Source organism: Antechinus flavipes, chromosome 2 (assembly GCF_016432865.1).
Source record: "Antechinus flavipes isolate AdamAnt ecotype Samford, QLD, Australia chromosome 2, AdamAnt_v2, whole genome shotgun sequence".
NCBI lineage: Eukaryota > Metazoa > Chordata > Mammalia > Dasyuromorphia > Dasyuridae > Antechinus > Antechinus flavipes.
The window spans coordinates 452,093,628-452,115,648 of NC_067399.1; the positions used below are offsets into that span (position 1 = coordinate 452,093,628).

A 22,021-nucleotide genomic window follows, 5' to 3' on the forward strand; every position below is an offset into this window, starting at 1 on the left:
GTGAACTTTTATTGAGAAAGGGTAATTGTCGAACGAAACAATAGCAATTGAAGAATAAGAAAACTGCTGTCACAGAACTTACTTTACTATGGGCCTATTTCAGCTTGTGATTCCTAACTCGAAAATGCTAAACTTGTGTTTATTTCAACCCAATACTTCCAGATTCCTCCTTAAAGGGAATGTATGAGAAGAATATGTGAAAGTTGCCAAAGCTCCATTTTGAAAAAAGTGCCCAGGTCATTCATATCTTTCATTTCTCTCTGGTTCCACTCTGGATTTTCTCCATCATGCTCCTTTAGGTAACTTCTATCTTGCGGCCTACTCCTCTTTTCAACTTCCTTTTCTATGTATTTTCCTTTATTAGACTATAAACTTCTTTAGGGTAGGAACTGTTTTTCCTCTTGCTTATATTGATATTCCTTGCACTTAGTAGTAGAGTACATAATAAGCACTTAATAACAATTCACTTGATAGATGCTATTTCTTCTTGTTGAATATTTTGTTGTATATAAGACTTTTCATTCTGCCTCTGACCTCCTTAGTTTATATGCTTAGCATTGGGATCTTTGGATCAAAGTATGTAGATATTTTAGTTGCTATTTTACCATAAGGTCCTGGGTTCCTAAAGAACATATCAGTCAAGGAAAAGTCAGGTCAGGTCCTAGCAAGCTGGAAAGACTAAATGCAAGCCAGGATGGACTATATGTCTGTCACTCAAGGACCAGACTAAGTTCAGAGAAGCTCAACATTTTGTTGGTTACTGGGTAATGACTATAATTCATTGAAACTATGTAGTAAGGATTGGACAGGATTACTTACTGCAAAGAAACCAAAGATCTTTGAAGTGTTGATTGATATCTACTGGTTGCTCAGGTACTCAACAATTATGAGGGATTCCATTTAAGTATACAGAATACTTATTTTACTATCAGAATGTAAGTACCCAGTAGATTTTTTTTTTTTTTCAGTTTTTGTGTCTCCTACAGATAATACAGTGCCTAGAACTTGATTTTTTAAAAAATTATGTTATCTTCCCTATGGTATACTGGAATACTAGATTTAGAATTGGCAAGAGTTGGGTTTAAATTTTGTCTCAGACAGTTACTAGCTGTTTGACTTGTAAATTACTTAACTCTTCTCAGGCTTAGTTTCCTCATCTGTAAAATGGGAATGATAATGGCACTTACATAACTGGATTATTTTTGCATTTTGAATGAGATAATATATAAAGCATTTTGCAAGTGTTAAAATGCTATTTAAATTCTAACTATTGCTATTAAGGTAAGTCTCTTCTAGAGAAGAGTGAGACCCAGTCCTTGCTCTCACAAAGCAAGGAATTATGTGCAAATATCTGTTAGACAAAGTGGAACTAAAGGACTTGAACTAGGGAGCAGTACTTGGAGTAAAAAATAAGATAACAAATGAAAAAGATGTTGCAAACGTAGACAAAATTGACAGAACTAAAAGTACTAATCTTCTAACTGATAAAAATTGTTGGAAAAACTGAAAAGCAATCTGGCAGAAATTAAGTTTGTACCAATATCTCATACCATATGACAAGATAAACTCAAAATGGATACATAACCTAGAAATGAAAGATCACAGCATGAACAAATTAGAGGAGCAAGGAAAAAAATTATTTTTCTGATATCCGGATGAGAAAAAGTTTCATGACTAAACAAGTAATAGGGAGGATCACACAAGATAAAATGGATAATTGTGATTGTATAAAGTTTAAAAGTTTTTGCACAAACAAATATAACATGGTAACATTTAGGGAAAAAAGTAAGGAAAAAACCTTTAGCAACAAGTTTCTCTAACAAAGGTCACATTTCTAAGATATATGTATATATATACACACAGAACTGATTCAAATGTATGAGAGTAAGAGCCTTCCGCAGTAGATAAAAAAAGACCAAAAGATATGAACAGATAATATTCAAAGGAAGAAATCCAAGTTATCAACAATCATATGAAAAAAATGCTAGAAATCATTAATATTTAAAGAAATGCAAATTAAAGAAACTTTGAACTTCTGCCTTATACCTATCAAACTAGCAAAGATGACAAAAAAAGAAGATAATAAAAGTTGGGGGAAAACAGGTGTTTTAATGCATTGATGGTGGAATTGTGAACTGGTCCAGCTATTCTCAAAAGCATTTTGGAACCATGCCTCAAAAGCTATTAAATATCACATACTCTTTGATTCAGCTATACCATTACCAGGTGTATATCCCAAAGAAATTAAAGAAGGAAGAAAAGGACCTGTATATAAAAAAAAAAAATTGTAATATTTCTTTTTATGGTAACCAAAATTTGATACTGGTGATTTGGTTTTTTTCTTTCCTTCTTCTGATTAAATTAACCAAAGGTTTATCTATTTTGTTGGTTTTTTCATAAAACCAACTCTAAGTTTTATTTATTAGTTCAATCGTTTTCTTATTCTATTTTGTTAATCTCTCTTTTGGGTTTCAGAATTTCTTATTTGGTATTAGGGGTTTTTAATTTCTTCTTTTTCTAGTTTTTTTTAGTTGCATGCCCCCTTCATTGATCCCCTCTTTCTCTATTTTATTTATGTAGCTATTTAGAGATATATCACATAGAGATCATAAAAAAGGGGAAAGGACCATATGTACAAAAATGTTTGTGGCAGCCCTTTTCGTAGTGGTCAGAAACTGGAAAATGGCTGAATAAATTGTGGTATATGAATGTTATAGAATATTATTGTTCTGTAAGAAACAACCAGCAGGATGATTTTAGAAAGGTCCAAACAGACTTATATGAACTGATGCTATGTGAAATGAGCAGAACCAAGAGAACATTGTACATAGCAACAACATGATTATACAATGATCGATTCGGATGGCTGTGGCTCTCTTCAACAGTGAGGTGATTCAGGCCAGTTCCAATAGACTTGTGAGAGCCTTCTGCACCCAAAGAGAGGACTGTGGGAACTTGTAATGTTCTCTTCTCTAAATATAAAGTTCTCTAGGAGCAGGTTTCTTGGGGGGCTTCTGGGAGCAGCCTTCGTTTCAGTTCTGTGTAATAATCACTCCAAATGCAGCCAGGAGTTAAAGTCCAAATCCTTTATTATTTCCTTCAAAATAGCCCTGTTAGCTTTCTTAGAGGCCTATCTCTCTCCTTGGTTCCGAGAGCTCTTGCCGCTAGTCCTTTGTCTCTTCCAGCTTCTGCCTCTAGCTCCCTCTGAATCCAAAGCCTCCAGCCAGCACAAAGGTGGAATATGGAATGAATCTGACTCCACCTCTGAGAGAGTGGGCTCCTCCTCTAGTGGGCTTGTCCTTCTGACTTGTGAATCTCCCAGAGTGACTATCAATTCCAGTGACTTAGCACCTTGTTTCAAGTTCTGGCCCATAACAGGAACTGAGTGTGCATCACAACATAGTATTATCACTTTTGCATTTTGTTTTTTCTCATTTTTTTCCTTTTTGATTTGATTTTTCTTGTGTAGCATGATAATTGAGAAAATATGTATAGAATAATTGCACATATTTAACAAATGGATTACTTGCCATCTATGAGAAGGGGTAGGGGAGAAAGGGAGGAAAAAAAATTAGAACACAAGGTTTTACAAGGGTGAATGTTAAAAATTATGCATGTTTTGAAAATAAAAAGCTTTATTTAAAAAAAAAAACAACTTTGATCAAATTAATGATAAAACATGAGTCCAAAAACATAAAAATAAAACATGTCATTCACTCCTGCCAGAGAGATGATGAACTTAATTATAGGAAAAGATCATACATCTTTGGACATAGATAATATGACATTTTGTTTTGCCAGGTTATATAGCTATGTATTTTAGTTTGGAAGCTTATTTTCTAAAAATTGCTCAATGGGAGAAGAGTATAGTGGAAGATACAGATTATTTTTTTTTAAGTGTTACTTAGAAAAAAGATATCATAATTTATTTTTAAAATAAATAAATATAGAAATAAAGAAAAACAACCCAATACAAGATAGTTTTGCAAAATATAGAGAAAGTAAATTCATTTTTGGGGGGGAGGAGGGGAGAATACTAACAGCTAAGAAGATCAGGAAAGATTTCCTATAAGAGGATATAGCTAAGATATATTTTAAATATGTGAGAATCGTTTGTATAGAGATGATAATTGAATCCATGAAAGCTGATTAAGTCACCAAGAGAGCTATTTTAGTGAGACAAAAAGACCTAGGAAATATTTCTAGAGCGTACCTACACAAAGGAGATAATAGCAGCAGCAGCAGTAGTTAGTATTTGTATGTCACTTTAAGGTTTGTAAAGAGTTTTACAAGTAATGTTTCATTTTATCCTCATACAACCCTAATATTTATTTATTTAAATACACATTGCTTTATGAATTATGTTGGGAGAGAAAAATCAGAACAAAAAGGAAAAACCATGTGAGACAAAACACACACACACACAGAAAAAAGAAGTGAACATAGCATGTGGTGATTTACATTCAATCTCCATAGTTCTTTTCCTGGATGCAGATGTTATTTTCTGTCCAAATCTATTGGGATTGCTTTGGATCACTGAACCACTGAGAAGAATGAAGTCTTTCATAGCTAATCATTTCATATTTTTGCTGTTATTGTGTACAATGTATTCCTGGTTCTGCTTGTTTCCTTCAATCCCAGTTCAAATAAATCTTTCCAGGCCTTTCTAAAACCAGCTTGTTCATCATTTTTTTTATAGAATAATAATATTCCATTACCTTCATGTGCCACAACTTGTTCAACCATTCCCCAATTGATGAGCATCTACTCATTTTCCAATTCTTTGTTACTACAAAAAGAGCTGCTATGAACATTTTTGCACATGTGGGTCCTTTTTCTTTTTAGTACCATTGTTGGGTCAAAGGATATGCCTAGTTGATAGCCCTTTGGGCATAGTTCCAAATTGCTTTGCAGAATGGCTTATAACTTTATTATTATTCTCATTTCACAGATGAGAAAACTGACTTGATAGAGATGAAGTGATTTACTTAAGGTCTTTTGCTAGTGTCTGAGGCAGGATTTCAACTTCCTGACTTTAAGCAGCTAGGGGGCACAGTGGGTAAAGTATTGAACTTGGAATCAGGAAGACTCGTCTTCATGAATTCAAATGTAGCCCCAGACACTTACTATCTGTGTGAACCTAAACACAGGGGTGTTCCTTCATCCTGTTCCTCATGTGTAATATGAGTTGGGAAAGGAGATGGCAAGTCGCTTCATTATCTAAATGGGTCAGAAAACCTTAAATGGGTTAGAAAGTTGGATGTGACTGAAAAATGACTTAACAATTTCCTAACTCTAGGTCCATCATTCTATTCTAGGAGATGGGACATGGAGCATGAATGACAGTCCAGTAAAGGACCACTGAAAAGCATCAGTCAGAAAGGTAAGAAGAGAATCATTAAAACTTATGAAGAGGTGGAAGTGTCAAGTGGAATAGTGAGAATACTAACTGAGAAAAAGATAGGAGATTTTAAAAATCATTGATAATTTTGGAAAGAGAAGTTTCAGGAGTAATTTGCAAGTGAGAGGTATTTTTCTAAGCATTTGGCAGTCAAAGGAAGATGTGATATAACATGGTTGGTTGAGAAGATAGAAGAGATTTTTCTTCCTGGGTTATTTATACCTTCTGAATCCAATTCTCCCTGTGCCACAAGAAAACTGTTTGGTTCTGCATACATATATTGTATCTAGAATATACTGTAACCTATTCAACATGTAAAGGATTGCTTGCCATCTTGGGGAGGGAGTGGAGGAAGGGAGGGGAAAAATCGGAACAGAAGCGAGTGCAAGGGATAATGCTGTAAAAAATTACCCTGGCATGGGTTCTGTCAATAAAAAGTTAAAAAAAGTAAAAAAAAAAAAAAAAAAAAAAAGAGAAGATAGAAGAGATAGAGATTTTAGAAGAAGGAGTGGATTTGGGAGTAGGGATATGAGTTCCAGCCTGGATCTGCTGTATATGCAACTGGCAGGCCATCCAAGAAGATATGGGATGAGAGCTCAGGGGAATAGTTCTTAGATAAAGAATCATTCTTCCTAGAGGTACTAATTGAAGCGATAGGAGCAGATGAGACCATTAGGGGATAATCTAGAGAAAACAGAAATAGAGCATGGACATAGCCTTAGAAGACCACCTTGCTTAGGAGGAGGACTAAGGGCTATGGAGGGATACCATTTTGGGTTGGGAGAATCAAGGAAAGCTTCATGGTCAAGGTGTCTTCTGAATTGGTTCTTGTGCTTTTTCTTATCCTTGATATGACTTACTATAGGCTAGACAATCAATAGATGCTTAAAATATATCCATGGCATCTGAATAATTGATTGATAGATACTGTCCCAGGTATGCACCTTAGGGTCCCCTTCAAGCTTAGAGGGCTAGAGTCAGATTATCTTCTTACAGACATCCAACCACAAGGCTCCTTGTAGCATAGTGGGCCCTTTCAGAGTTTAAATGAAGAGTTCAAGGAGAACAGCAGTTTGGTAAAATATTTATTCCCAAGAGCAGCATCTGATAGATAACTGAGGGCATGAACTTCTGGAACGGAGCCTCAGGCCCCCACAGTCTCTCCTACCTCCAGCCCAGAAGACTGGCTCCTGTAGGAATCAGAATCCCTACAAAAGAGGAAGGGGATCAGACACAGCTGAAGGGGGATAGTGACCCAACACAGGCAGGAACCACTTTAGGGATGGATCTTCGGGAGCAGGTAGCAGGCCTAGGTCAGGCTCCATAAAGGACATCTGTGGCAATAACCAAAAAGCCCTGCAGAAACAAAAATCCTTCAGTCAATGAAATGGGGAAGAGGTTCTCTAGTCACACTCTCCTATGTTCCCAGTGCCTCCAAATTTAGAGGTAAAAGCCCTAAGTGTGAATCCCTGGGGGATAGTGGGCAGCTGGGTGATGCAGTAGATGGAGCACCAGGCTGGAGTCAGGAAATTGTTTATGATTTGCATCAGTCATATCCAACTCTCCATGACCCCATTTTGGGGTTTTCTTGGCAAAGATATTGGAGGGGTTTGCCATTTCTTTCTCCAGCTCACTTTACAAATGGGGAAACTGAGGCAAATAGGATTAAGTGACTTGCCCAGGGTCATCTAGCTAATTGGAGTCCAATGTTAGATTTGAACTCAGGTCCTCCTGACTCCAGGCCCAGTGCTCTATCCCCTATATCACCTAGCTGCCTAGGATCTGAATTCAAATCAGGCTTCAGTTACTAGTCGGATGACCCTGGGCCAGTCATTTAACTTTACCCTAATTTCCTCATCTATAAAATAAACTGGAGAAGGAAATGACAAACCACACCAGTCACTCATTAAGGGGACTGGATTGATACCTGTATGGTTCTGGGCAAGTGGGATTGAACAAGAGGGCTGTCCCAGCTCTAGCTCTTAGCAGGGTGGTCACAAGGTTACCCAGGGGCCTTCAAAGAAACAGCCCTTTCCGTGGCTCTTCATACAGAACCAGAAAGGCCCCTGGTACATTGTAGCCTCCACCCTCTCCTCTAGGACCGGCACTCTACATTTCCCCCCTCCCCCCCAGTAATGATAGGGGATGGAGTGGGATCACCCAGCATCCACTGGAAAATTTCCCATGGCAAGGAACGAACTGCATCTCATGGCAGTCCATCCCACTCACAGGGCTGCTTATTTATCAAAGTCTCCCTCCTACTTGGCTCCTATAGCCTGATAACAAGACTAGACCTCTTCAGGTTCCTGGAGGTTTCTTTCTGAGTGAGAGAACCAGAACATGAGAGAAAGAAAAAGAACGTTGTACTCCAAGCTGGTGGCGTGTCAAAGCTAGAAGGGAATGTGTGAATCAAACAGAATGTTATAAGTAGAAGGAGCCTTTGAATGGAGAGAGACCTGAAAACAGAGGATTAAAGGGAAATTTAGACTAGAAGGCCCAAAGTGTCTGAGTGCAGAGGTTCTTAGGGATGTGAACACCACCTTTTCCTTTTACAGATGAGGAAAAGGAAGCTCAGAAAGGAAAAGACACTTACCCCAAATCACTCAAGCCATGAAAGGGTAGAATTGAAGCCAAAGCAGAAGGGGCTGGGCAAAGATGAGCAGTAGCAAGTAAAGGCGTTGGTTCTATACTATACAGTGCAGTGAACCACTCCACCTCCCCCTTCTCCCTCTTCTCCCTCCTCCGCGCCCCCCCCCGCCCCGGGCCCTGAAAAGGAAGAAATGATGAGGATGCTCTGGGAATTTTGCTGATCCCTGTGATGTAGGAACTGGGAAGGGGATTAAGACTGTACCCACCTCCTGGATGTTGATGACTGGATCTTTAAGGCTGGTCTTGTACAGAGTGGGCAGTGGGTAGCCTTCGTTGAATTTTCCTGGGGAAAGACTATAAGGTTTTTTCTGTTCTCCAACCTCAACCCAGAGCCTCATACACTAAACCCAATTAAGATCTACCTGGATTCTGCCAACTATTCATGGAGTCCCTAACTTCAGTGGCTTCTCAGGGGGCTTCCCCTGGCATGAGAATACAGAGAGCAGATTCTCTGTCGTGGGAGAGCTACACCTACACCTCTGGTCAGTTATGTTCTCCCCATCTTTCTTTCCTTCTTTTTCTTCAGTGATTCTCCATCCCTCCGTCTCTAATCTTCCCCCACCCCTACTCCCTGGAGGCTCTTGCAAGACAAGTGACTTGGGCAAGAATATCAGCTCAGCCATTGAGCCACCAAGTGACACTGAGCAAGGCACATTCATCTGTAAAATGGGATTGATAAACTCTGATTGGTCTCCCCTCCCAAGATTGTGAGAGTGAGAACAGATGTGAGAATTGATTCTAGTCCCTTGCCAGGGACAAAATTCCAAATGTGGTTTGAGATTATTTCTATTATTATTTATTAACATTTTCCTGGAATAGGGAACCTATCAGGGAGAGAGGTGGGAACTCACTGTTGATCTGAGGCAGTATGACTGACTTCAGGGAAGCGTTCAACAAAGTCTCCAGTTTGTTAACCTGGGAAGATGGGAAAATATGAAAGGCCATAGGAGAAAGGACCAAAGAATGGGGTAAAATGAAATGCAAGAAATGGAGGTAGAATGCAAGAACAATGGGATGGGCCTGGCAGTGGTCCCTTTTAGATTAAACAGTCTACATTCTGAGGGCCCTTCCAGCTCTAACTTTCTATGAGCTAGGAGAAGATAGGGAAAGTAGAGAAGCAGGAGAAGAAGGGGTATAGGGGGACTATATCCTGCCCCCAGCCTATCAGGCCTAATACTGCTCCAAATCCCGCCCTTGACTAGCTGTAGGAGAAACTTCAGAAACATAATCTTTCCTTACTTCTCCAGGGAGAAAATGCCAAGAGAGACCCAGATGTGGGGCAGGGTTTGCATGCCTGCTAAACCTGAGAAATTAAGGGGGGTAATCACGGGTCCTCCTGATTCCCTGACTCAGAGACATGAGGCACTTACCGAGAAGGCCCCCACTTCTGAGTGAGCCAGGGTCAGGTTGCAGCTGTAGGAAGAGGGCAAGGGTGAGAATCTGTCTATATCCCAGACTTGAAGGAGTGCTAGGGTCCCATCTTGAGGTGGGGCAAGACAAATAGAACCAGTACCCTCCACTTCCTTACCCCAATTCAGTTTATTCTTCTCTCCCATTGTGATGCAGTTTAGAATATCCCATCTACCTCCCTACCCTCCCACCTGCATCCCTACCCAAACCTGGAACCACCCCCTTCAGGAATTGGGGAAACATCTAATCATGGAGGAAGTAGAGAGGACTCACTTTGTCAGTGTCAGATTGGCCGAAATATTCTTTCCGGAAACAAAGATTTGGGCTGTGACGTTGATATCCTGCCAAGGAGATCCTAGTTCAAAACCTGGCCCCTCCCCAAGTGTCCCTAGCCCCTGCCCTTTCCATACCAGCCAAGTGGGTTCCACAAAGAAGTAAATTCAGTGGAAGTGGTGTTCCTCTTGGGCAGGGCTTCTTAACCTTTTTTTCTGTAATTGGACCCCTTTAACAATCTGGTGAAACCAGACACTTAAAATAAAATATATAGGATTGATGTTTTGAAATATAGCTATCCATGATAAATGTGAAAATATGTTTAAAGATATTGCACATATTTAACTTATATTGAATTACTTGCAGTCTGGGGAAAGGTGGAGGCAGGGAAGGAGGGAGAAAAATTTGGAACACTTTGGAAAATTCGGAACTATCTTTGCATGTATTTTGAAAAATAAAAGCTATTATTATACTTCTACTCTAGGGATTTAGCCCAATCCAGGAATGGAGGACTGGCCCTGGGGCAGTGAAGCTATAATTATAATTTTTAAAGGAAAAAATACTATCAATTTTTTTTTTAAGTTCACGAATTTCAGTTTAAGAATTTCTACTCTAGGTGGCACAGTGCTTAGAGCACCAGCCCTTAAGTCAGGAGGACCTGAGTTCAAATTTGGTCTCAGACACTTAACACTTCTTGGCTGTGTGACCCTGGGTGAGTTACTTACCCCCAATTGCCTCATGGAAAAAAAAAAAAAATTCTACTCTAGGAATTCAGCCCAACCCAGGAATGGAAGACTGACCCTGGGACAGCGAAAGTGAACAACACAGAAGAGCCCAAACCAGTCCTTCCACTGCCCTCTTCTCCTTGTTCTCATCCAAACATTCTCCTCCTCCCACATGAAATTTCCTGACCCCTCCTCTCCTTCTCTTCACAGACTACCCAATCTTCAGCCCCCAGACTACCATTCCACTTCATCCAGTAGATAACACTACTCAAGTCCTAAGGAAGCTCTCTCTTCTTAGAATTCCTATAGTTTTCATATCCTGAACCTTATAATCTATGTCTCCTCTCCATCCCGTGTTGATCTTGCTTCATTTCCTGTGTGTGAATCTTGTTGCCTAATTAATCTGTGCTGGAGAAAATGCCCTGGACAGAGAAATGGTGGGGGAAAAGGGAGGCAATATGACACACTGGAAAGACATTGGTTCTGATTTCAGATCTTGTCTACACACTACAAATCACTTGAATCTCCTTGAATCTCACTTTTCTTATTAGTAAAATAAAGAATTTTGAGGAAAGGCTAAGGCTGAGCGAGAAACCAATACATGGGGTCAGTCTGTAAAAGGGAGGGCCATGTCCCCAGAGGCTGGGGCCTACTCACAGCATGCAACAGGAAAACCGGTACTTCTGAGGATCCCTTGGGCAGAACGAAGGCCTGGACTGCTCCAGGAAACCGTAGCTGCACACAGCTGGATTGAATGTGCAGTCTGGGGGGAAGTCTAGCAAAGACCTTCAGGGCCATTGGTGTGTTTGGGAATCGCTTCTGGAGCTGGATGTGGGGTACAGAGATGGAAGAAGAGACAAGCAGGTTAATAAGCTCTAACATTTGGAGAGATGTGTAGGAAAAGAGCTCATGGTGAGCTTGCCCTCCCCTTTACTCTGTCCTAGGGGCCATAGGAAGCCATTGGTAGGAGGTGGGAGTGGGACAGGGACAGCACTCGCAGGTAGTTTGTCTTTGGTGCTCCCAAACATCCCACTCCTGGCTCAAGGGGAGAGAATGAACCCCCTGGAATTCACACGGCAGGGCGCGTGATCCTCAGTGTGCTGCTCTTATTTGATCTTGGCTAGAAAAACTCTAAACTCAGTTCCAATCTCAGCTCTGACTGAGTGAGCTAGGGCAAGTAACTATCTCTCTAGACCTGAATTTTCTCATTTGTAAAGTAAAGAGGCAGACTAGATGATCTTCAGGTCCCTTCCAGCTCTAAGTTCTGCGATGTTATGATCCAAAGGAATGAAACTCTAATAGTCGGAACCTGAGATTTGACTTCTGGGAAGCAGTTTCCAGAGCTCCTTAAGCAGTGTCAAGAGTGGAGAACAGAAAACTGATTCACACTGCATCTTATTATTACGCATGTTTTGGGAAAAATAGGTCTGAATCTATGATTTTATCAGGGAGGTGAATGCTATATGTATATATTTTTCACTTTCAACCCTCTTTTAAACTACAGTCTTAGTTACTTGGGAACTGAGCTATTAAGTAGTTTGTCCAAAATTGGACATTCAGCACATGAACAAATAAATAAATGGGGGTGGGGGGGTGGGAGGACATTGTCAGGTAAATTCCTACCTTGGGTTTAATTTAAAAACATTGTGGATACTGATGGAATCTGAATGCAGATCAAAGCACATCTTTTTTTTTTAACTTATGTTTTGCGAGGATTATTTTTTATCTGTTTTCTTTTACAACATGGCTAATATAGAAATGCATTTTGCTTGACTGTGCTTGTATAATCTATATAAAATTGCTTGCCTTCTCAAGAGGGGAAAAGGGGAGAGAGGGAAAAAAGGAAATAAATTTGTCTTTGGTGCTCCCAAACATCCCACTCCTGGCTCAAAGGGAGAGCCTTTTTTAATATTAAAATTTTACATGTAATTAAGAAAAAATAAAATATAAAGAAAACAGCAAAAAAATTTAATAAAGAAGAAAACTACCAAACCTCAATCAAAAATGATAGATGATGAGTTCTATTTTTGAACTTGTTGATATCCCAATGGGATATCTGAGAGAGGATGGACTTAATTCTTTAGAAGTGTTGAGCTAAATTACTTTGTTAAACTAAACATTGATTCTAAATTAAATACCTTTGAAATTAAAAAAAAAAATAGAGTCCTTCAAATACCTGAAGACAGCTTCATGTTCCCTAAAATTCTCTTGTCTAAATTCTAGTTCCCTCAGTCAAGTCTTATGGAGCATGATTTTTGAATCTTTGGCAAGTTAGTTTCCATCTCTGAACCTGTTTCCTTCTTTGTCAAATGAAGAGAAGCTATGTAAATTAGCAAAGAGGAACCTAGACAGGAAAAACAAGGTTCAAGCCCTAGTTCTGACAGTATGTGACTTCAGGGAATTCTGAAGAATTTTTAAAAAGAGTTGGTACATATGCAAAAGTGTTTGTGGCAGCAATTTTTGTAGTGCCAAGAATTTAGAAATTCAGTGGATGCCCATTAATTGCAGAATGACTGAATAAGTTGGGATATGTGAAGGTAATGGAATATATTATGCTATAAGAAATGATGAGCAGGCTATTTCAGAAAAACCTGCAAAGACTTACCATGAACTGAGACTGAGTAAAGTAAGCAGAACTAGGAGAACATTGTACACAATAATAACAAAACTGTGTGATGATCAACCATGATGGACTTAGCTCTTCTCAACAATGGAGTGATCCAAGACAATTCCAATAGATTTGGGTTGGAAAATGTTCACCCAGAGAGAACAAGGAAGACTGAAGTAGGATCAAAGCATACTATTTTCACTTTTTTTCCCTTTCTCATGGTTTCCTCCTTTTGTTCTGGTTTTCTTTCACAACATGACTAATATAGAAATATTTTAAATGATTATATATGTATAACCTATATCAGATTGCTTGCTGTCTTGGGGAGTGAAGAGGTAAAGGGGAGAGAAAGAACAACAATTTGGAACTCAAAATCTTACGAAAATTAATGTTGACAAGATTTTTCAGGGGTGAATGTTGAGGAATATCTTTGTATGGATTTTGAAAAATAAAACTCTTTTCTAAAAAAAATAAATAGTGAAAGGAGAAAAAAGAAAAAAAAACGAATGCTGAAAACTACCTTTACATATAATTGGAAAAATAAAATACTATTGAAATATGTTTTTTTAAAAGAAGATGGTCTTTAAGGTTCCTTCCACTTCTGTCTCTTAAAAGTCTTTTTCAACTTAGCCCTCTTCCTACCTTTCTAGTCTTTTTATACTTTACTCTCCCTTACATATTTTTTTAATCCAGTAATACTGGCTTCCTTACAATTCCTTAAACAAGACATTCCATCTCTCTACTCTGGTAATTTTTATTGCTCATCACCCATGCCTGGAATGGTCTCCCTCTTCATCTCTACCTCCTGACCTCCTCGGTTCCTCATCTTCCTCCAAATTCCAATTAAAATCTCACCTGCTTCAAGAAGCCTTTCCCTATCTTCCTTAATCTTAGCACTTTTCTGCTGTGATTATCTATAATTTATCCAGTCTTAACCAGTCTTGTCGATAATTTATCTAGTTTTTTCTTGAAAAGTTTTTTTTATTTTACTCTGAACTTAATAAAACAAGTATTTCTATAACATAGAATTTTTAAAAAGATCCTGTACCATTTTCTATTCCTTTTAAATATATAATAAAGTTATCATATTTCTTTTTTCTTTCCTTTTTTCTCCCCCGCCGTAGCTACCATTAAACACAAATATTTATGTAGAGAGAGATGTTAAACCATCCTACTTATCAGTTCTTATTTGTATATTGCTATTGGCATATTTTCTCCCCCATTAGGCTGTGAGCTTTTGAGTAAGAACACTTTTTCCCCTTTATCTTTCCACCTTCCCTTTCTTTATCTCCCATTAGGCACCCCCTGTACTCCAGGCACATAGGTGTTTAATAAATGCTTGCTGATATATCTTTCATATGCAATACTCAGTTCCTCTGGATAAATAACAGGGTTTCCTGTCTGTATCCCAACAAAAAGAAACGTTTGGGGGGAGAATTCCCTGTGGCTGGTGTGCGTGCCGGGCAGTCCCAGTTCTGGACCTAAGGGAGACTACAAGGGTGTGGGAAACAGTTTCTATTTCCAGCCTGAGAGACAAAATAGATGGCGCTTACCTCAGGCGCGAAGAGTTTGAAGCTCTGGGTGTTGAGACGGATGGGAAACTGCTCCGGGATCTGGGAAGACGGAGGAAGGTCCCATATTCAGCCCAGCTAGCTGTCACTCGCGGTCCCCTAACCCCTCCTACCCTCCTTCAAGTCCCAGTTAAAGTCCGCCTTCTGCAAGAAGCCTTTCCAAAATGCTCCCTAGTCTCGGGGCCTTCCTTCAGAGACCCCCCCCCCCCCGCCCCAATTTATCCTGTTTGTCCATAGGAGTTTGCATGTCATCTCCCTCATTGGTCTGAGAGCGTCACTAGCGCTTATCACTACGTTTAGAAGACCTTTCATAAACTGTTGTTACTGCCTGCCTAGTCCCACCTCCACTCTTGGCCCCAACCTCAGCTAGCTGTCACTCCTGTTACTCTAGCTCCGCCTATTTCTGCCTGATCCTGCCTCCAGCGTTAGCCCCACCCTCATTTCCTTCTAGTCGCGCTCTTTAGTCCCGCCCTTCTTCCCAATCCTAGGCTCATTATCCGATAGATGCTGCTTTGGTTCCACCCCCAGACCGTATGTGTCACTCATGTTCCTCCCATCAGTCCTTAGCTCCACCCCCAATTTTTAGCTGTCATTCAATCCTCTCTAGCCCGTCTCCTCTTGCTCCCATGCACCCAGCCCCTCCCTCTTGCCTTGCTATCATCTGTGAGGTTGCAGGACAGCGCCCCCGCCCTATAATAAACGAAGGCCGCGGAGTTGGGCACGAACTCCGAAACCCCGAAGAGCAGCATTCTGTCATTCTGTTCCGGGAGCGAGAATGGAGCGGGGGAGTCTGGGACTTCCTGGGGGCCGGCCGGGTTGAAGAATTCACCCTGGGACAGGAGAAAGAATGGGGAGGAGAAAGGAAGGACAGGACAGGGAAACTGAGTAGGGAATACTGTGTCCAGTCGAGCCCTCTGTGAGGAAAGTCTAGTCCCAACTGGGCCATTCTCTTGCCGCATACATCCCTTTTTTGGCGTCATGTTGCTTCTCAGTGAAATAAAGCTAATTATCCCTGATCATGTGGAATCCTGAAACCCAAACAATAGTAGTAGGTGGAGAAAAGGTAAAGTGTTTAAGAATCAAAGACTCTCAGAGTCAAAATCACTACCCCATGCAGAAATCTCTCTGTCTTTCCTCATGTGGGTCAGCGCATAAGGGCTTAGTAGAATTCTAGTATGTTAGATCTGGAAGAGATCTTAGGGCAAAACCACGGAAGATCAGAACTGGAAGGGATTTTGATCCAGCCCCCTTATTTTATCCATTTTTAAATTTTTATTTATATGTTATGTATTACAAATTAGGGTTTTAGAGTGCTCAGACCCACTAAAGTGAGTATTCATGTGCCTTTTGATGGGACAATAAAAGGCATTCTTAGGAAAGGAAAGCTGGAAGAAAAAGAAGTGGCCTGGGAGACCCAGATATGTTACAGATTTGCTATGGAATCTTGGATTAGTTACTTGGTTCTATTTGGCTTCTTGCCATCAGCAAAATGGGAACAATTTCTTTGGCCTCTCAGAGAGAATGTGGAGGAAAGTGTGATGCTTTGCAGAAAGGGAATATGAGGAAGAAGAGTCAGAGGGTTGGAAGGAGAGAGGAGGATGTTAATGATAGAATGAAGATGGACAGAGCAAGGAAAGGCAGAACAAGGATTGGGAGAAGTATGAAAAGAATAGGAAGGATGTAGGAAGGAAAAGAGAGCAAGGATTATAGGAAGAGAGATTACCTTAAAGTCCACTTCAATGCTTTGTTCTGTAATCAGTGGTGCTGCTGCTATTGAATAATCCCAGTCTATGAGGGAGCTTATATGGCTGTATTCTGGGAATCAGAGCAAGAAAGAACCACCTTGTGATCCTAGATTCCAGCCCATCTTAGTATTTCCACTGACAGCTCATGTCTCTCTCCCCACCCCTCTCCTTCCCAGATGCAGGTTCCTGGTGCCTCCTGACCTGGGACGTTCTGTAGTTTTCTTTCCAGAGATCCCATTGACTTCCCTATCTCTTCACACACCTAGACAAGGAGAAAGGGAAACATTTTAGGAAGTTTGACTGTGAGATAGATAGTTTCACCGACTCTACCCCTCCTTGGCATCAGTTCCTGCCTGGACACTTGGCTGGCCCCTTGATCTGGTTCCTTCTGTCCACAGAATCCCATCCCCAGAACTCTGAACTCAGGGTTTTTACATTCAGTCCTTCTTCCATATAGCACCTTTCCTGTCTGGAGGGCAAGGAACGGACAGGAGTGGGGTAGTGAGTAGGTAAACAGAGGGGACCACTGGAGATGAGGGAAGGTGTGAACCTGACGTTGGCAGAGAGCAATAATAAATAGCAATAATTCCTACTTTGCTGCCTTAAAGTTTACAAAACACTTTTCTATATATTGCCTTTTTTGATCTTCACAAAGTCCCCTTAAGTGCTCTCTCTGTCTCTATCTCTTTCTGCCTTTCCCTGTCTTCTCTGTGCCTCTCTCCTCCTCCTTTCTACCCCTCGTCTCTCTTCCTCTCTCTCTCTGCTCTCTCTGCTTCTTTGTCTTTCTCCCTTTTCTCTGTCTCTGTTTCTTTGCCTGTGAGCCTCTCTGTCTCCCTGTGTCTCTCTCCATGTCTCTCTCTGTCTCTGTCTCTGTCTCTCTCTTTCTCTCCTTTCTCTCTGATTCTGCTTGCTTTTTCTCTCTCATTCTGTCTCTATCTCCTTCCTTCCATCTCTCTTTCTCCCCTCTGTCTGTCTCTCTGTGTCTTTCTTTATCTGTCTCTCTCATTCTGTATCCTTCCTCCCATCTCTCTCTGTCTCTGTTTCTGTCTCTCCCTTCTCTCTGTGTATCTTTGTCACTCTGTCTCTCTTTGCCTCTCTCTCTCTCTGTTTCTGTGACTTTGTCCGTCTTAGTCTCTTCCCTCTCCCTCTGTCTCCCTCTCCCTACTTTTCTCTCTCTGACTCTGTCTACTTTCTCTCTCTCTTACTTTCTCTATGTCTCTGTATCTCTTTATTCTCTCCTCTCTCTTTCTTTGTCTCACTCTGTCTCTGTAGATGCGCTATAATTATATGATCAGGTGTCTCTTTCTTCCCTAGTTTCCCTATCTCTTTTAGAATGTAGGTGTCTGGGGACAGCTGGGTAGCTCAGGAGGACCTGAATTCAAATTTGATCTCAAACATTTAACACTTCCTAGCTGTGTGACTCTGGGTGAGTCACTTAATCCCAATTGCTTCAGAAAAAAAAAAAAAAGTAGGTGTCAGAGCTGTTGCCTTTTTGTCTTCATATCCCTATTTCCCAGCAGCAGCAGCATTTGCTGAATGAATGTTTGTTGAATTAAATTGCTGATTTTACAAAGGCAGCCACAGGCCCAGAAGTATATATGATTTCACTAGGGATACCAATTATTAACTGAGAGCTTGCTTTTGCACTAGCTGCCTTTCCAGCTAGAAAGAGGTAACAAAATCAAAAGACATTTCCCAGACAAACTAGGCAAGTCCCATGGGATTGGGTGAGGCTTGGGAGAAGGATTGGGTCTTAGAAAGGGGACAAGATTGAAAAGGAAGGAAAGAGAAGGTGGGCACTTAGATGAGCAAAAAAGAAAATGGGAGGGGGGTCTAGAGATGAGAGGGGAACAAGCTTGGGTTGTGGAAAAGATGGTCTTGGGGAGGAGGAAGGGCTTGAGGTGGTTTTTTGTGATGGGGTTGCAGTAGAACCTCACCGTGCTGTCCAATTTCTGTCGAATGGAATTGCTCGCGGTTCCAGTGAAGTGTTTATAGAGCCAGCTATGGGGAGGGAAGAGACGACCGTGTGAGCCTGACACCTTCTCCCTGTCCCGGGACAGCCCCCCAGCCTTGTCCTTACCTCATCCCCCCAGAGAAGATGACGTTGACGCGCTCAGTGTGGAAGCTGCAGTCTGCAAGGCTCACGGATAATCCATTGGCATTCTGGCTCACCTCCACTCCTACGTTCAGCATCATGCCCCCCAGGCTCAGCTTGAGTTTTGCCTTGTCCCTTCTGCAGGGCGGGACAGAACGGGAGAGGTGAGGGAGGCAGCGCGCAGACAGAAATGCCTCGGGAGCAGTCCCGCTTGTGGCCGCCAGAGAGCAGCAGCCGCCCACTGAGGCTTCCCCCACGTTTGGGGCGGCCAGATTCTCGCAGGAAACAATCTGTCGGACCTCGGGTCTTGCCCCAGCCCTCACTGATCACCGACGGCTCCGAGGGAAGACGTGGCGAGACATGAGCTGGACCGTGAAGGCCGGACAGAATTTGGCCAAAGCACGGAAAAAGTCATTAAACGCCTTAAATGTCCTTTGGCCCTTCTCTCTAAAATGATGGGATTCGATCAGATGATTTCTAAAGTCTCTTTCTTTCAATTATTAATCCACACGAACCCAACGCCAGAGCCATGGAGAGGGTTCTGAGGCAGGGATACCTCCAAAAGGCTGGGCTTTGGGAAGCTTAGGAATTCCCGGGCAAAGGAAGATGCGAGTGGAAAAGCCCGGGCCTTGAATCCAGAATCCTGTTGTTAAAATTTTGGGTCCGCCGTTATTTAATGGGTGACCTTAGCAAAGTGTTCCTCTTTCTAAGTTTCTGTTATCTGATCCTGAGGTAGGAGAGAAGGAGGGGAGAAATTGGACAAGATGGTTCCCACCTGGTCCATGCTCTTTGAGGACTGGAAGCCTGGGGTGGGGGAATTAGGCATAGGTCTATCGTCAGGAAAAGGAAGATCAAGGACAAAAGTAGGAGTGGGGATTGGAGTGGCTCAGCTCAGCCCCGGCCAACATCCCTCCAAAGTACTTACATGAATGATACCTTCATAGACCAGTTAGCATAGATTTCAGCATCTGCAGGTCCCAGGGACAGATTGAACTTTGAGCCGGGAACAAAGGCAACCGAAGGTTCCCCCAAACTTATATTCTGGAGCTGGATCCTGTAGGAAAGTACCAGCTGAAGTTCACTTTCTTGGCCCAGCCCGTCCCAAAGGGTCTCCCCTATCCCTCAGCCTCAATTATTAACAAACCCTTTCCTGGGACATCTCCCAGGAAGAGAATTTGAGGCCGTTAAATATTTTGAACTATCATAGAATGAAGAACATTGAAGATCCTTAGAATAGGGAACACAGAATATCATAAATAAATATCATAAATAAAACTCTAGACATTATTATCTAGGCCAGATTCCCATTTCCTAGAGAAGGGAAGGGTTATAAAGCTAGTTAATGGCAGTACGAGCAGATAATCCAGGAATCTTGGCAGGGAAAGAGGAGTGGGGAATAAGCATTTATGTAGTGCCTTCTACATGCCAGGCACTGCACTAAGCCCTTCACAAATATTACCTCATTTCATTTTGACAACTAAAACAGGAGTACTCTGGGCTTGAATTTCCAAATCCTATTGTTTGATATTGTAGAAAGCTTGCTTTCTGATGACCTCAGTTTCCTCATTTGTAAAATAGGGAAGGGAGAAGGGAATTAGATGCTAAGAATTCACATGTGTATAGTACTTTAAGTTTTATAAAACATTCCCTTCCTAATAACTCTATGTGGGTAGATAGCCTTAGCTTATTATGCCTATTTTACAGATAAGGAAACTGAGGTTATTTGACTTATCCACACAAATAAATGGAAGAGGCTGGTCTCCTGATTAATTTCAGCAGATTTCTATTATACCACACTGCCTAAGTAAGAACTTCTCTGTTTAAATGTTCCTTCCAACTGTGATATTTTTTGAGTTTTTAATCAAAACCTAGAGTGTTTAGGAGAAATGTCAGGGAGGGGGAAGCAAGGTAACTAAGGACAAAATCAGATATCCATGGAAGGAGTTGAGTGGAGTGAAGGAGAAGGCTGGGAGATCAGGAAAGGCTGAGATTACAGGGAACAGTTGGTGGGAAGGCTCTTGATTTTCGTCCTCTTACCCTGTCACTTCATATCTCATAGATCCCATTATGGGCACTGGGTAGGTACTCTGGTAGTCTGGGATGGGCGTATGCAGCATAGCCGACTTCAGAAACTCCATCCCAACCTGCTTCCCTGCAATAGAAACCATTAGAACCATCACCTCTTCTTCACCTGCCCAGCACCATAGCTTCCTCATCCATTGTGGAGCACTAACCATAGTCCAGGCCCTTATTGGTGATCTTCACTTTTATTCCAGGAGTTACTGCCTCCGTGTGTACCCCCAACAACACCAGTAGAAGCCACAGCATCTTCAGACTTCTCCAGATCTTATTGTGGAAAAAATTGAATATCAGCCAAAGGAGTCATACAGTCAATTAACAAATATTTTTTCATCTTGTGAAAATGACGTTGGGCTCTCAAAGTTATCTTAGTAGAGTGAGACCTTTGGCAGATCCCACCAAGTTGGAAAGCTGTTGGGCACACGCAACGGGCTGTTGCACGACTAACCTCCTTAAGTCGTAATTGAATAGAGGAAGCATGTCATCCCATCAGGGGAAGGGAGCCGGGCTCCATAGTGGGCAGGGAAAGAAAAAAAGATGTGAGTTGGAAGAGTAGGTGGGATTTGGTGAAGAAGGAAGAGCATATTCTAAACTGAGGGGTACAGCCTGAACAAAGGATGGAGGTTGGAAAATGAAAGAAATGTTCAGGGACATCCCTACCCTACAGACTGACAGATCACAGAGTTCTACATGTACTCTGTTTTGTACCCCCCCTGTTGGAGACAACCTGTTATTTAAAGTCCTTTATGTCTTCCCTTTTCAGCCATATTTCCCAAAATTTCTCTCACAGACTTCAAATTGTACTGCTTTGTCCCTTGTTCTCATCCTTCTCTCCCTTTCCCACACCAGACTTTTACCCCAATTCTATCATATTTCTCTGTTGAAAACTCTCCCTTTCCTTTAATATATCAATTACTCGGTCAAAAAGCATTTACTGAGTATTTACTATGTGTCAGCCACTGTGCTAGGATCTGGATATAAGCCAAAACTGAGACAGTCCCAGCTCTTGAGGAACATATGTTCTACTGAGTAAGGTGAAAAGTGGAAAGTTCCCACCTCCTCCTGGAAGTCTTTCCTGATTGCTCATGACTACAAATGATTCCTCTTTCCCTAAATGTTGATTCCAATATCTCTGCTTGATTTCTCCTTTTTTAAACTCTAACTCCCACAATGTTCATCTATGTACATGGCTTATGAGAGGGATCTAGCTAGATAAAAGTCCTTGCCTTGAATCCCAAAGAACTTAGTTCAAGTTGATTTGTTAGTGAAAAAAGTCATTTTCTCTTCTTGAGTTTTGATTTTTCTCATCTGTAAAATGAGCATAATAATCCATGGATTCCCTGCCTCACAGATTTCCTCTGTAAGAAAAGTACTTTGTAAAAACCTAAAGACCTTGTTATTGTACAGAAATGAGAGCTTTTGTGATCTAGGATTTAGCATTGTTCAAGGAAATACATTTCTATAT

The 22,021-nt window shown here is 41.2% G+C and overlaps 1 protein-coding gene across 1 annotated transcript; it reads right to left on the reverse strand.

Annotated features, from left to right (window-relative positions):
• Positions 1–6,473: 6,473 nt before the first annotated feature.
• On the reverse strand, positions 6,474–18,590 carry LOC127550451 (lipopolysaccharide-binding protein-like). The gene is made up of 12 exons (XM_051979406.1): positions 18,463–18,590; positions 18,320–18,383; positions 16,584–16,644; positions 16,361–16,452; positions 15,288–15,467; positions 14,620–14,679; positions 11,116–11,283; positions 9,734–9,801; positions 9,421–9,463; positions 8,902–8,965; positions 8,257–8,333; positions 6,474–6,757 (listed from the first exon to the last, which is right to left on the reverse strand). Exons 1-12 carry the CDS (start codon positions 18,576–18,578, stop codon positions 6,716–6,718), a joined length of 1,035 nt encoding a protein of 344 aa, XP_051835366.1. The 5' UTR covers positions 18,579–18,590; the 3' UTR covers positions 6,474–6,715.
• Positions 18,591–22,021: the final 3,431 nt, after the last annotated feature.

Bases quoted from the DNA above. Each gene is read 5' to 3' on its own strand.
- LOC127550451 (XM_051979406.1), bottom strand. From the start codon at position 18,578: ATGATGCTGAACGTAGGAGTGGAGGTGAGCCAGAATGCCAATGGATTA. The intron at 16,453-16,583 runs GTCAGGAGGCAC...TCTGATTCCCAG, and splicing joins AAAACTACAGAACGTCCCAG to AATACAGCCATATAAGCTCC. The intron at 8,966-9,420 runs GTAAGTGCCTCA...CCATCTTCCCAG, and splicing joins CAGAAGTGGGGGCCTTCTCG to GTTAACAAACTGGAGACTTT.